Below are 13,542 nucleotides of genomic sequence, written 5' to 3'. Positions count from 1 at the left end.
AAAATTAGTGGCTTTTTCTTTTCTGATCAGGTGCTACTGTCCAACAGAGGGCTGATTGATGCACCTTTCAAGCTGTCAAGCCCTGACACCACTTTTGGCCGCTGTTTCACTTTCAGTCCTGAGGAAGGTGTTGTTCCCTCTGGGGCCTGCCAGATTGTAGAAGTCACCTTCCACAGTTGCATCTTGGGAACTTTCTCTGAGGACTTTCTGCTGTCTGTTACAGGACAGCCTCAACCACTTACCTTGACCTTCAGGTGAAGCTAGCTAGTGTTGCAACTCAGAATATAAAAAGCATGTAGATTTGTCTTAGCATACAAAAATGCTCAGTTGTAAATGTACTGGTAATTTTACTTATAATAATAGTCAATTTCAGTTTTTATTATATCCACAATTTCAACTTGCTGTTGTTGGCTTATGTCTTTCTATCTTCTCTTTTAGGGGTTGCGTCATTGGTCCCACATTCCACTTCAATGTTTCAGAGCTCAACTTTGGAGATGTAGCATTTGGTGGGTTACAGTTTATTTGTTTTTAAGTTGCTGCACAAGCTATATCATATTCCAGAGCATCACTGTGTCTTTTTGTTTTTCTTTTTGTTTTTCTGTTTATTGTCTCCTGATCTTTGTGCTCTTTCCTTCTGTCTCTACCTCTCTAAGCAGGTTTCCCACTAACATTGATTTGTACCCTCTTCAACACTTCATGGGTGCCTATGACCTTTGCCCTGCGTGTTCTTGGAGATGGGTTGGGGTCTCCAAGTGTTACAAGTGCCAAACAGGCATCTGACATGTCAAGGAACAACTGGCAGGGCAATGCTGCTAGAGATCTTCAAGGGCAGCCTATGGAGTTCACTGTTAGCCCTGCTGCGGGTTCTGTGCGTGCCATGTCAGATGTTGCCATTAAGGTATGTATAAAGATAACCCATTTAAATTAATTTTGCTGTCTTAGCAGTATACTACAAATCTTTGTAATGTATGATTGTCAGTTGGAGACACAGTTGTACACTGCCTTGAAGGGTTTGGATAACAATACCACCAGAAATTGGCAATGTCATTTTTACAGAGCTGTGATTATTGCCATTTGAAGAGAACACTCTGGATACAGAATAAATGCAACCACAAGGGGGCACAATCCAGTGTCTTCATGTGCCAGTCCCAAGTCCGGGTAAATCCAGAGGGTTGTGTCAGGAAGGGCATCCGATGTAAAATTTAAGCCAAATCAAACATGCGAATCACAAATATGACTTCCATACAGTCACGACCTGGGTTAACGATCGCCACTGGTGCTGTTGACCTACAGGGTGCCAGTGGAAATTGGACTACTGCTGGTCGAAGAAGGAGAGGAGGAAGGCGTGTTTGTGGGCAAAGAGAGAAGAGGAAGGGCAGGAGTGTAGGACTTAGAGTAGGGACTTTGAATGTAGTGACTTTGTCAGGGAAAACTAGAGAGTTGGCTGATATGATGGAGAGAAGAAAGGTGGATATCTTGTGTGTTCAGGAGACCAGGTGGAAAGGTAGCAAGGCCTATAGATTAGGAGCAGGGTTCAAGCTGCTTTATCATGGTGTGGATGGAAAGAGGAATGGAGTAGGAGTTCTCCTGAAGGAGGATTTTGCTAGGAATGTTCTGGAGGTGAAGAGAGTGTCAGATCGGGTGATGAGTCTGAAGATGGAAGTTGAAGGTGTGATGTTGAATGTTGTCAGTGGTTATGCCCCACAGGTAGGATGTGAGATAGAACAGAAGGAGAAATTCTGGAGGGAGATGGATGAGGTGATTCAGGGTATCCCTAGTGGTGATTGGGGCAGACTTCAACAGACATGTTGGTGAGGGAAACAGAGGTGACGAGGAAGTGATGGGTAAGTTTGGTATGCAGGACAGGAATGCAGAAGGACAGATGATGGTAGACTTCGCAAAAAGGATGAAAATGGCTGAAGTGAACACATTTTTCCAGAAAAGGGAGGAGCATAGGGTGACATATAAGAGTGGAGGCAGGAGCACACAAGTTGATTACATCTTGTGCAGACGTTTCAACCTGAAAGAGATCAGTGACTGCAAAGTAGTGGCTGTGGAGAGTGTAGCCAGACAGCATAGGGTGGTGGTATGTAGGATGACTCTGGTGGTGAGGAAAGATGAAGAGGACAAGGGCAGAGCAGAGGACCAAGTGGTGGAAGTTGAAACAGGAAGAGTGTTGTGTGGCTTTCAGGGAGGAGCTGAAACAGGCTCTGGGAGGTCAGGAGGTTCTTCCAGATGACTGGACAGCTACAGCTAAAGTGATCAGGGAGACAGGTAGGAGGGTACTTGGTGTGTCATCTGGAAAGAGGAAAGCAGATAAGGAGACTTGGTGGTTGAATGAGGAAGTTCAGGAGTGTGTTAAGAGGAAAAGGTTAGCTAAGAAGAAGTGGGACACTGAGAGGACAGAAGAGAACAGACAGGAGTACAGGGAGATGCAGCGTAAGGTGAAGGTAGAGGTGGCAAAGGCCAAACAAAGGGCGTATGAGGATTTGTATGATTGGTTAGACACTAAGGAGGGAGAGGTGGATTTGTACAGGTTGGTGAGGCAGAGAGACACAGATGGGAAGGATGTGCAGCAGGTTATGGAATGAGGAAAATATTAGAGAGCACAGAGTAGAAGAGGTGACTGTTGTGGAGCAGGAAGTAGCAAAGATCAGTAAGGATGAAGTGAGGAAGGCGTTGAAGAGGATGAAGAGTGGAAAGGCAGTTGGTCCTGACAACATACCTGTGGAGGTATGGAAGTGTTTAGGAGAGGTGGCAGTAGAGTTTTTGACTGGGCTACTTAACAAGATCTTGGGCAGTGAGAGGATGCCTGAGGAATGGAGAAGTGTACTGGTGGCCATCTTTAAGAACAAGGGAGACATGTAGAGTTGTGGAAACTACAGAGGCATAAAGCTGATGAGTCACACAATGAAGTTATGGGAAAGAGTAGTGGAGGCTAGGCTGAGGTCAGAAGTGAGCATTTGTGAGCAGCAGAATGGTTTCATGCCAAGAAAGAGAACCACAGATGCAATATTTGCTTTGAGAATGCTGATGGAGAAGTACATCCGTGGACCATGATGTTTGCTGATGACATTGTCATCTGTAGTGAGAGCAGGGAGCAGGTGGAGGAAAATCTAGAGAGGTGGAGGTTTGCTCTGGAAAGGAGAGGAATGAAGGTTAGCTGCAGTAAGACAGAGTACATGTGTGTAAATGAGAGGGACTCAAGTAGAACGGTGAGGTTACAGAGAGTAGAGGTGAAGAAGGTGGAGGAGTTTAAGGACCCAGGGTCAAGTCCAGAGCAACGGAGAGTGTGGAAAAGAAGTGAAGAGACATGTGCAAGCAGGTTGGAACAGGTGGAGAAAAGTGTCAGGTGTGATGTGTGACAAAAGAGTGTCAGCAAGAATGAAAGGAAAGGTGGACAAGACAGTGGTGAGACCAGCAGTGTTGTCTGGTTTAGAGACAGTGGCACTGAGAAAAAGACAGGAGGCAGAGCTGGAGGTAGCAGAGCTGAAGATGTTGAGGTTCTCTCTGGGAGTGACGAGGGTGGATAGGATCAGGAATGAGGACATCAGAGGGACAGCTCATGTTAGATGTTTTGGAGAAAAAGCCAGGGAAGCCAGATTGAGATGGTTTGGACATGTTCAGAGGAGGGACAGTGAATACATTGGTAAAAGGATGCTGAGGTTAGAGCTGCCAGGAAGGAGGCCTAGAGGAAGACCAAAGAGGAGGTTCTTGGATGTAGTGAAGGAGGACATGAGGATAGTTGGTGTGGGTGAGGAGGATACAGAGGATAGGGTTAAATGGAGGCAGATGATTCGCTGTTCCCTTCAGGGAAGGGAGCACTCTGGATACAGAACAACTCTCTTTGTCTAGCTCTTTTTTTGTTAAACCAAAAGTGAGATTATGCATTTTACATGAGGAGGAATTTCCCTCTATCACACATTACATTTACTGTGGTATTTTTGGCCACAGTAATCTTCAGCTAAGCTGTAGCATAGCCTGGTGGTAGACTGGCACCCTTTCAAGGATGTGCCTCACCTCTCATCCAGTGTCAGAGGGTTCAGCTGCAGCCCCCTCACCACCCTGTATAGGGTAAGAGGTTTAGATAATAGCTGGATGGATGGATAATCATAGCATGGAAATTTGATACTAGGATATCTCTAACACAGGCTGAATGACAAATGTAAAACTGATGTAAATTATATGAAATTCTTGTCTTGGGGAAGAGTTCATCAAGTGAAGCTCTGCGAGATGGTGTGAATACAGCAGGTAAACTGTACTCACACAGGACCATGTTTTTAGCCCAAATTATAATGTTTAGCTGAAAAAAACATAAGCATCACATACCATCAATGAAGATGTCTTAGAAATGTAATACTACCATCTATTATGAGTATGAGTAAAAGATTAAATTTAGCAGTGCAATAGTAATATTGTATTTACTTTGAACCTTTTTGATCTCATACAGGTAACATTATGCTCCAACACAGTCAGGCAGTACAGGGAGGCTCTGGTGGTGGATGTTAAGGGTGTTGGGGAGGAGATCATGACACTGCCTATCAATGCACGGTGAGACACGATTACTGATATGAACACACAAATTTTGATGTGCAATCATATTGAAACATACATCAGTTAGATGTGTGGTATCTTGCAAATTGCAGCAAACTGAGCAAAATGATTATAGTTAAGTTTAAGTTTGACTTTGCACATTAAGGCCATATACACTGTATATAAATCATATGTCAGTGTCCTGAATGTTTATCTTTTTTGCTGGTTTCCATTTTGAAAATACAGTATATTTCATAAACAATCAATGAATGAACATGAATCACCATCCCTCTGCCCTAGTAAGATTGCATATTATTTCTTTTAAAATTATAAATATGAAAATGTGTTTCAACATAAAATTTGCTACAGTTGTGTCACAAGATGTCATAAAACAGCAGTGATTCATCTTGGCTTTTACAAAGTTGCTTTTTATATCCTTTTTTTAAAAGTAAGCACGTTTTTAATAACCTTCTGGCTGTCTCTGATGATTTGACAAGCTGTGAATATGGTCCATTCAACTTCCATACAGGTGTCGACAAATCAGTGGCGTATGTGTTAAATATTCACAACCTAGTTTGCATAATAATGCATTTGAATGTCACCTGTGCCATCACTCAGAATAGGGAAATGGTAATCTAAGTTCCTCATGGCAATCATCATCATTGTAAATTTATGAATAAGTTCTAATTAATACACTGCACTTTTGGCATGACTTAATACAGATAGTGTTGTGACTGATAAATCAGCTTCACTTCCCCTCTCTCTGTTTCTCGCTATCTCTGTTGCTCCATTTTTCTTTCTGTTGATAGGTGCATTGTTCCTGAGATCATCGTGGAGACGCCAGTACTGGACTTTCAGAGGTGTTTCCTTGATTACCCTTATCATCAGCAAGTGCGGCTGACCAACCCCAGTTCTCTGCCTGCCTGCTATGGCTTACTTGACCAGGTTAAGTAGATTACTGCAGCAACTGAGATTATGTTTGTATGAATACTATATTCTAGACTGTTGCAGGGGAGAAGTACTATAGTGAGATAAACAAGAACAATATTTAGTACCATGGCTCATTTCCAGCTCAGTACAGTAAAATTTACTGTTTATGACACTATTAAAAAAAACTTTAACAGAATTGTCCGACATTTTGAGTAATACTTGGCCAATTTATTTTCCTGTAAACAAATCCACCTTCGAGCACCTCTGAACTTTTTTTATATGTCATTTGTCAGCTGGTAGTCAAGAAGAGCCACAAGTAGATTTAACAAAAGAGTGGTTTATGGAGAATAAACTATTTACAAAATATTTTAAAAAGTTCCAATTCTATAAATATAATTAAACTCAGGGATTTATTAATCTGAATCAACTCACTGACTAAGCAAAAATCACCTGACCACTTATCCCACACAGGAAAGGAGGAGAACATAATAACTGACTGATCAGACCATTTTTAAATAATGGGCATAGCAAAGACAAAAGGTACCAACTAAACTATGAACACAATAAAACAAGCCAGTCAGTGTGTCAATTTAAATATTCTACCATTTACAGCAAAACCTAATTTTCAAGATAATAATATATAATAAGGAAAAAAAAAAATCTCAGAACTTGAAATACCCTGTCCTCCTAATGCTGCCAGAGCCACTAATCTGCTCCTTGACCTGGATCCTGCAACATAATGATTTTTTTTGCCAGACCAGAAAAGAGAACTGAGTCAGGTAAATGAAAAGAATGAAGTAATATTAATTTAACTAGCTGACAACCAAACAACTGATGACTGTGTTTTCACCAGTTGCAAGTTTTTTGTGATAATGATACTGTGATCGTGGATACAACCATCACAGCACAAAAAATGGCAATACAATAATATATACAACAATGACCAATGATAATAATCAATAAATGAGCCTCTGTTTAGAACTTCTGGATGTTTTTCGTCTTATCTGCCTAATGTTGTGATTTATGGCACACTGGACAGTTGTGAATATCTACAACAGATGTGCATCTTTATGTCTGCGTTCCAATTTCTGTGTGTCATGTTTTTCAGGAGTACGAGGAGAGTCCATCACTGCTTTTTGGTAGTTCTATGCCCAGAGGTGTGATTCTTCCTCACAGTTCAGAGGAGCTTCCTGTGTTTCTGCTGGCTAAGGCCATTGGAAGGCTTTGTCACAGTCTACACATTGCTGTGTTTGGTAGTGTCCAGCCATCCCTGGTCAGTGGAAGTGTTTGCATGCCTCTGTGTATGAATATCTGTGCTATTCCAGACTAAATACTGTGCATGTCTGAATACAGGCATAATGTTTTTCTCTAAAGTTAGTGGATGTGTTCTCTAATCCTCCTCTTTTCTGTTCTGTTCCAGGAAGTTGTTTTATCATGTATTGGGCAAGGTCCAGTAGTTCATGTTCAGAGCCCACAGCTGGACTTTGGCAGAATCCCAGTTCTGACAGACGTAACTAAAACCCTGCACCTTTCAAACCAGTCACCTGTTTCAGCCCACTTTACTGCCCACATGGTACAAACACTTGCCAACTCCGACTCAACTCTTACACACACATACCATATTAAAGGCATATTAGGCACATACTGGATGGGTATTAGGACGTTATAGTGTTTGGGAGCATATGGCAATAGTCGCAAGGCATCCTCTAATTTTAGTAGTGTGTTTAATACTTACCTATCCAGCCAGCTAGCCCAGATTCAGTCTACTAACTCATATTCAGTCAGTAGAGTCTGTGGAAATTCACAGGCGTCCAAGTGAAGTCATGAGTCATGACCCAACCTATAGATAATGTCTACAATACAGTTTAATGTCCACAGTTCAAATGGTAGGTCATCTTTTTAGTTTAGTTTTTAGTATTTTAGTTTACAGTGTTTACACCTTTAATTTCCAACATAAGAGAGTATGTTTATTCTAGTCTCCTATAAAAAAAAACAAACTTGAATTGAATAATTGTGTTTTTCAAATCCGCCTCTCCAGCAATTTGGGATCTATAATTCATCATATTAAAGGCTTTGCTTGCCTCCTGAAATCCCTTCTCTTGCTGTGCATTGCCTTATCAGTGTTGCTTGATATCCATGGGGAACAAACTTGTGACTGGAACCATGCCTTACTACTTTCTAAACTGGCATAGACATGACTGCGTGTGTACAAAATTTAAACACACACAGGCAACCCCAATGTAACTGCAGATGTGTGACCCTGTCGCAGTATGGAGAGGAGTTTCTCCTCTGCACTCTCAAGTGTCAGTCGATGCAGATTCTCCTAGAATTGCATTACATCTCGCTCAATAGACTGGCAGAGAGCAATGTATAGTAATTAGACCTGATGACAGAAGATTGCTGGGATTATTGTGGAAGGTAGCCACATTTGCTTGTCACCTAAGGAGCTATCTGTAAAAAAAATGACTATGACTTCATCTCCAAATGAGCTTAGGTTTTTATCAATAATTATATACAGTATCAAAAACATCTTGACACCCACATATTATGTGAAGACCAATGTTGACCAGAATGGTCAGAAGTTATTTTAGTGTTTTTTTTTTTTGTTTTTTTTTTTTAGGCTGGCACTCATAACCATGTGCCATGTAATGTTCATATTCCAATATATTGATTTTTTTGAAGTGTATATTATGACAGGAGAAATGACTGCAGCAGTTATTGCAGCAGCAGTGCACGATTGTGCACTTTGATGTACAGTTAATAGTTTTACAGCATACAGCTCAGAAGTGGATTTTAACCCCCCCGACTTCAACAGCATTGAAAACAATTATTGCAAATCAAGCTGTTAGATACTGAAAGTTTGATGTGATTACTGAGATTCCAGTCATCTTGCTCTTTTCTCCAGAGATTCAAGTCCCTGCTCTTTCTCCCCTTCTAACTCAATGCACCAATTTAAAATGATCACCCAAGGATTACCCTTCACTCAATCGTACAAACACAAAAGAAAAATTGATTTGACTCCCAAAGGCTGACCAAATGTTGTCTGTGTGGGTGAGACAGTTTTTTAATTAATCCAATATTCTTTTACCGCTGGCCCTTTTGTAAGAAGCAGCTCCAACAAAATGTTTATATTTTATCTGTTTAAAATGACAATACTTCTAGCGAGGTCTGATTCTCAGTAAGGCAATGCAAGTGTCAGTTTCCATGTTTGAGTGAAAATATTTTCCCCCATTGTCAAAAATCTATTCTGTTGTCCTATATGCAGTGGAAATGCTCAGGCTTCACTGAGTCTTTAGGAAGCTCATTCTGAAAATACCAATTAAAAGTTTATGTTCTAGCCATCTATCAACAGATGCCATATAGAACATTGATTGTGGTGCTGACCACTGCTTGGTCAGATGTATATACAGTACAGTGAGCACAGTGAAGGGCCATCTGCTTTTCTGAAAAATGAGATGAACATTAGATTTACACCTGTTTTTTCCTTACACTGGATTTTGTACAAATAAATGCAATCGAGCAATCCTCAAAGCTGGGAAAATGAATGAATATTGAATGAATGAATGACAATGAATATTTAGTTTTTTGTGCAGCAGCCCCTTTTTACTTACATGTAAGAGAGTTTAGGATTGAGGAAAATCACATTTTTAAATGTTAGACTTTTGAATATTTTAAAACATTTTAGAATTATTCTGTACCACTGAACATCGTTATATCATCTTCTGCCTATGATCCTACAATCTTATGTCAGGCAGGTTGTCACTGGTCTACTTTTCTCTAGAATCTCACTGCACTGAAATGTTGATGTGATTATTCAGCTTCATGGTATTTTTCAAGGTCCATCCATTGCATGGGTTATAATGGCCTGTGAAATAGAGACAGCAAAATGCCCGACTTTTTTTTCATGCTGAAATTGTTACCATGACTGTATTTGTACTTAATAGATCTGAATGCAGACATCACAGAGTAGCAACAACTTTCTGTTTTTGTTTCCTCAGAGCAATAGAAGGTCATTTTGGCATATTGAGCCCAGTGAGGGGGTAATTCCACCACAGAGCCAGCTGGAGCTTAGGGTAGTGGCAAACCTTAAGGATACACTTCCCTTCCAGGACAGGCTTGAAGTGTCTGTCCAGGACAGTCAAACACACACTGTTTCTCTGTCTGCCACAGGCACTGGCACCACAATTGTCAGTGACATGCCTTTTGCCCCAAGCATTGACTTAGGGACATATTTCAGGTACAACAAAAGACTCGCACTCTTGAATCAAATTTTGACTTAATGACAACAATAAGATTACCTAAAACTAAAAATATAGTAATGACAGTATGTCTCACCTCCATGCTACTCTCTGTATGTCCTATAAGCCATGAATCATGCCAGTACCACTTCAAGCTAACCAACTATGGCCAACGGTTGCACCGGATGTACTGGGGAATTGATGGCTTCCTGCCCTCCACAAAAACCCGAAAGAGAGATAGCTTGTCTGGCCGGACCTTCTTGCCCCCCATCTCTACTCCCAGGAAGAAAGATGTTTTGGGTCATGGATCTTTCCCTTCCTCTAGCAGAGAGAAGCCAGTGTTCAGCCTGAGCCCTTCTCGAGTGGAGCTTTTCCCAGGCTGCTCTGTAGATATGGTATTGACAGGATCTTCTGACTCCCCCAGGGTGAGACACTTTGTTTGCAGTGAATAAACTCCAATAGTGTGTGTTTATTAGATTAGACGCATGTTGCAGTACCCATACGGTACCAGTCTTCTTCTTCTGCCAGGTTGTACGGGAGCATCTGGTCTGCCATGGCATTGTGGGTCATGAACACAAGCAGCAAATTATGTCTGTAGATGTTACTTGCCGCTTTATAGCTCCTGTGCTCAGCATTTCTTCCAAGCATCTGACCTTCTACATAGAAAAGGTAGGTCAAAGGATCATGAACAGGATATTTTTTATTTAGACTTATTTACTAGAGTGTATGGTGCTGTGAGAATTCTGTTGCTCATTTTTGCATTGTTGAATTAAAAGCAGAACACATGTATCTGTCCTGCAGATCCCAGGAACGAGTCTAATGCCCCTATATGAGAAGCTGGTCTTGGAGAATGTGTCATCTCTGCCTCTGTCCATGAAGCTTTCTCTTGTAGAGCCATTCTATCTGTGTGAAGCCCCAGGAGACCATAGCTCATCTACTTCAAAGGTATAAGTACTGTTCTTCCCTCTTTATCTAATTGTGCCAAGTCATCACCAGCCACTGTAATTTGTAAAATATTATGAATACTACTAGTTCTGCTGATACTACTAATTCTGTTGTAGCTTGTGCTATCTTAAGTGGAGATGGGGTCTACAGCTGTCAGATAAAGGTGATGGAAAACCATGTTTCCCTCTAAAAGGGGAGAGTACACATACAAAGTTGGACAAATATTGGAAATATTCAAGTATAGAAACCATTTTAAAAAATCAATCAACTGGGTGTAATGATGAGTTGTATGGCATATAGGAAACATTACCATATACCAGAGACAGGTGATTACTGTCTTTAATCTATGCTGTACAGTGAAACAGCTTTGAATGGATGGTGAGTTTGGGAATATCCCCCTATGTTTTTATTTCATTTACTTTTATTTCTTCATTTGCATGACACTGTAAATGCTAAAAGATCTCAAAAACCAACACTTCAGATTAGGAACTAAGTAAATGACATGTATGTCTGGAAACAGTTTCAAAGCCAGGTGTACAACTACACAGTATTTCCTATAAAGAACATCATAGCAACAGTGTCCCATCGTGGTGGTAGTGTAAAGCTTTGCAGTTTCAGGACCTGGATGACTTACCATATTTGATGGAACCATGAATTCTGCGCTCTACTAGGAAGACCTGGAGGAGAATGCATGGCCATCAGTTTGTGACCTCAAGCTCAAGTGCACTTAGGTTATACAGCAGGACAATAAACTGAAACACAACAGCAAGTCCACCTATATGGCTCAAAAAAAAAAATAAAAAAGGTTTTGAAGTTGCCTCATTAAAGTCTGAACTTAAGTCTGATTAAAATGCTGTGGCATGACCCTAAACAGGCCAGTCATGTCTGAAACCCTCCAATGAGGCTGAATTAAAACAATTCTGCAAAGAAGAGTGGGCCAAAATTCCTCCACAGTGATTTGAAAGACTCATTGACTCAAGGTTTTTAAAATGGTTATTGTCATGCAGTGGGTGATTAGAATTGGTGATGGATCCATTTGCAGAGTCTGGTTGATCGTTGGTGTTAGAATGGCTAGCTAGTGATTCAGGGGAAGGTTCCAGAAGGGAAATCTAGTGAGGATTAGGGCAGCGTGGCTGGGAGGTAGGCCAGCCATTGCTTGTTGACATGCACCATGAACCAGAACAGGAAGAGCCGAGGCTTTGGGACCTGAACAGGAAATTGGATTGCCTTAACAAAGTTTGTAATTTAAGAAATTATATCCAAAGTACAAGTGAAGTGTGCAAAAGTTTGATCAGTCCAATCACAGGGATTATTTGAAAAACAGGAAGGGGTCCAAAAAACCAGAAAAGTAGTCTTATTGTATAGTAGCAGAGTACATAGGACTGGCTGTACAACAGTCCGCTGTGTTTCTCCTAAGCAGTCAGAAATGCATGCTGTGCCTGTACGTCCTTGTGCTGCTTGACTCCCCTGGTTCCTGTGTGGATCAATAGCACCCTATGGTCTGCATTTTGACAGGTTGACAACTTATGATTTGGGAGTCATTCTAAGTCTATGATCATAAATATTGCAGAGATCCTTTTGATGCATTTATGTTATAAATCATAACTGCTGTATGTTTTTTTTCCAGTCCATGGTTTTAGGTGATGGAAAGCAGGCTGCATTGTGGGTATGCTTTAATCCATCTTACTGCCAGGATCAGATGTCACAAGTCATAGATAAGGTAAGAGTGATTGCATGTGAATATATTTTTGTAAAATGTCTCTTTGCAGTTTTCATCTGGGGCTATATTGTTTTCTGCAGAGCACATTATTTACAATAGTTTTGTATATAACATGTGAGTAAGTTTTATGTTTGAGAATCTAGCATCTAAAACTTCTGCTGGTTATTAAATAATTTGATATAGAAAAATAGGCCTTTGCAAAGGTGATAACCAGTGATTAGCAGTCATGAGTAGCATTGCTCCTTCATTGCCTTTTTTTTTCCAGTTCCTTGAGATACACTACCAGGGACACTCAAAGCAAGACATGGTGGAGTTGCATGCTGAGGTCCACTTCCCCAGCCTTCACTTCTCATCCACTACAGTGGATTTTGGCTGTGTGCTGAACTGCACAGAAACTCACAAAGTAATCATGGTCACTAACTGCTCCCCGCTGCCTGTGTCCTACCACTGGGCTTTCCTGGAAGAGAAGAAACATTGCATCATCAGGTATATTTACACTGAAAATGTCACACATATCCATTATACTTGTGTTTACAGAGCGTTCCACACCTGATACACTCTAAAGCAGTGGTTCTCAGTCCTGGTCCTTAAGGCACCCTGCCCTGCTTGTTGTCCAACTATCTCTGCCCTTCCCACTTTTGACTGGGTGAACACACCTGTTCTGAGTAATCAGCAGTGGGTAGGGCAGGGATAGTTGGAAAACAAGCAGGGCAGGGTGTCTTGAGGACCAGGACTGAGAACCACTGCTAAAGGATAGTAATTATGATTAGATACATATAATTAGATATGAGGGAGGCTAAGAAATTGAACTTTATGCTTTTCCAAACAGTATTGCTATATAATGAGGTCATTTAAAGTGTCTTACCAAGACTGGACTGAGTCTTGAGTTGAATTGAACTTAATATGAAAGTGATTTCAGAAGATATTGTACTCAATAAACCCATAAGTAGTGTGTACTGAATATACTACTGTTTTGACATAGCAAATATAGGTAATAATTAATTCCATCAAGCAATAGCAACCCAAAAAACCTAGACATTTGGGCCACAAAACATAATAATAATATCAAAGGTAGTGTCATGATAGAGTACTGATGTATCTCCTAGTTCCATAATGGTGCCATCTGATATTATTATTATATAAGCAACACATGATTTCACTGCTTGAATGTAGTTC

The 13,542-nt window shown here is 40.7% G+C and overlaps 1 protein-coding gene across 6 annotated transcripts in view; it reads left to right on the top strand.

Annotated features, from left to right (window-relative positions):
* Positions 1–13,542, top strand: part of LOC113132453 (hydrocephalus-inducing protein homolog) — an 85,505-nt gene that overhangs the window by 31,712 nt on the left and 40,251 nt on the right. For 5 of the 6 annotated variants that reach the window (XM_026310519.2, XM_026310520.1, XM_026310518.1 and 2 more), the window contains 13 exons: positions 31–254; positions 439–506; positions 657–898; positions 4,451–4,551; positions 5,343–5,478; positions 6,572–6,736; positions 6,884–7,036; positions 9,462–9,700; positions 9,829–10,126; positions 10,230–10,370; positions 10,503–10,646; positions 12,274–12,366; positions 12,632–12,852. In XM_026310519.2, the coding sequence (XP_026166304.1) occupies positions 31–254; positions 439–506; positions 657–898; positions 4,451–4,551; positions 5,343–5,478; positions 6,572–6,736; positions 6,884–7,036; positions 9,462–9,700; positions 9,829–10,126; positions 10,230–10,370; positions 10,503–10,646; positions 12,274–12,366; positions 12,632–12,852 (2,225 nt within the window). Of the gene's footprint in view, positions 1–30; positions 255–438; positions 507–656; positions 899–4,450; positions 4,552–5,342; positions 5,479–6,571; positions 6,737–6,883; positions 7,037–9,461; positions 9,701–9,828; positions 10,127–10,229; positions 10,371–10,502; positions 10,647–12,273; positions 12,367–12,631; positions 12,853–13,542 lie in introns of those variants that run through there. The other variant, XM_026310522.1, reaches the window with a different exon arrangement.

The sequence above is a fragment of the Mastacembelus armatus genome, chromosome 6 (genome assembly GCF_900324485.2).
Source record: "Mastacembelus armatus chromosome 6, fMasArm1.2, whole genome shotgun sequence".
Lineage (NCBI taxonomy): Eukaryota > Metazoa > Chordata > Actinopteri > Synbranchiformes > Mastacembelidae > Mastacembelus > Mastacembelus armatus.
The sequence above is the reverse complement of the archived record's forward strand: the minus strand, read 5'-3'. Positions and strand labels throughout refer to the sequence as shown.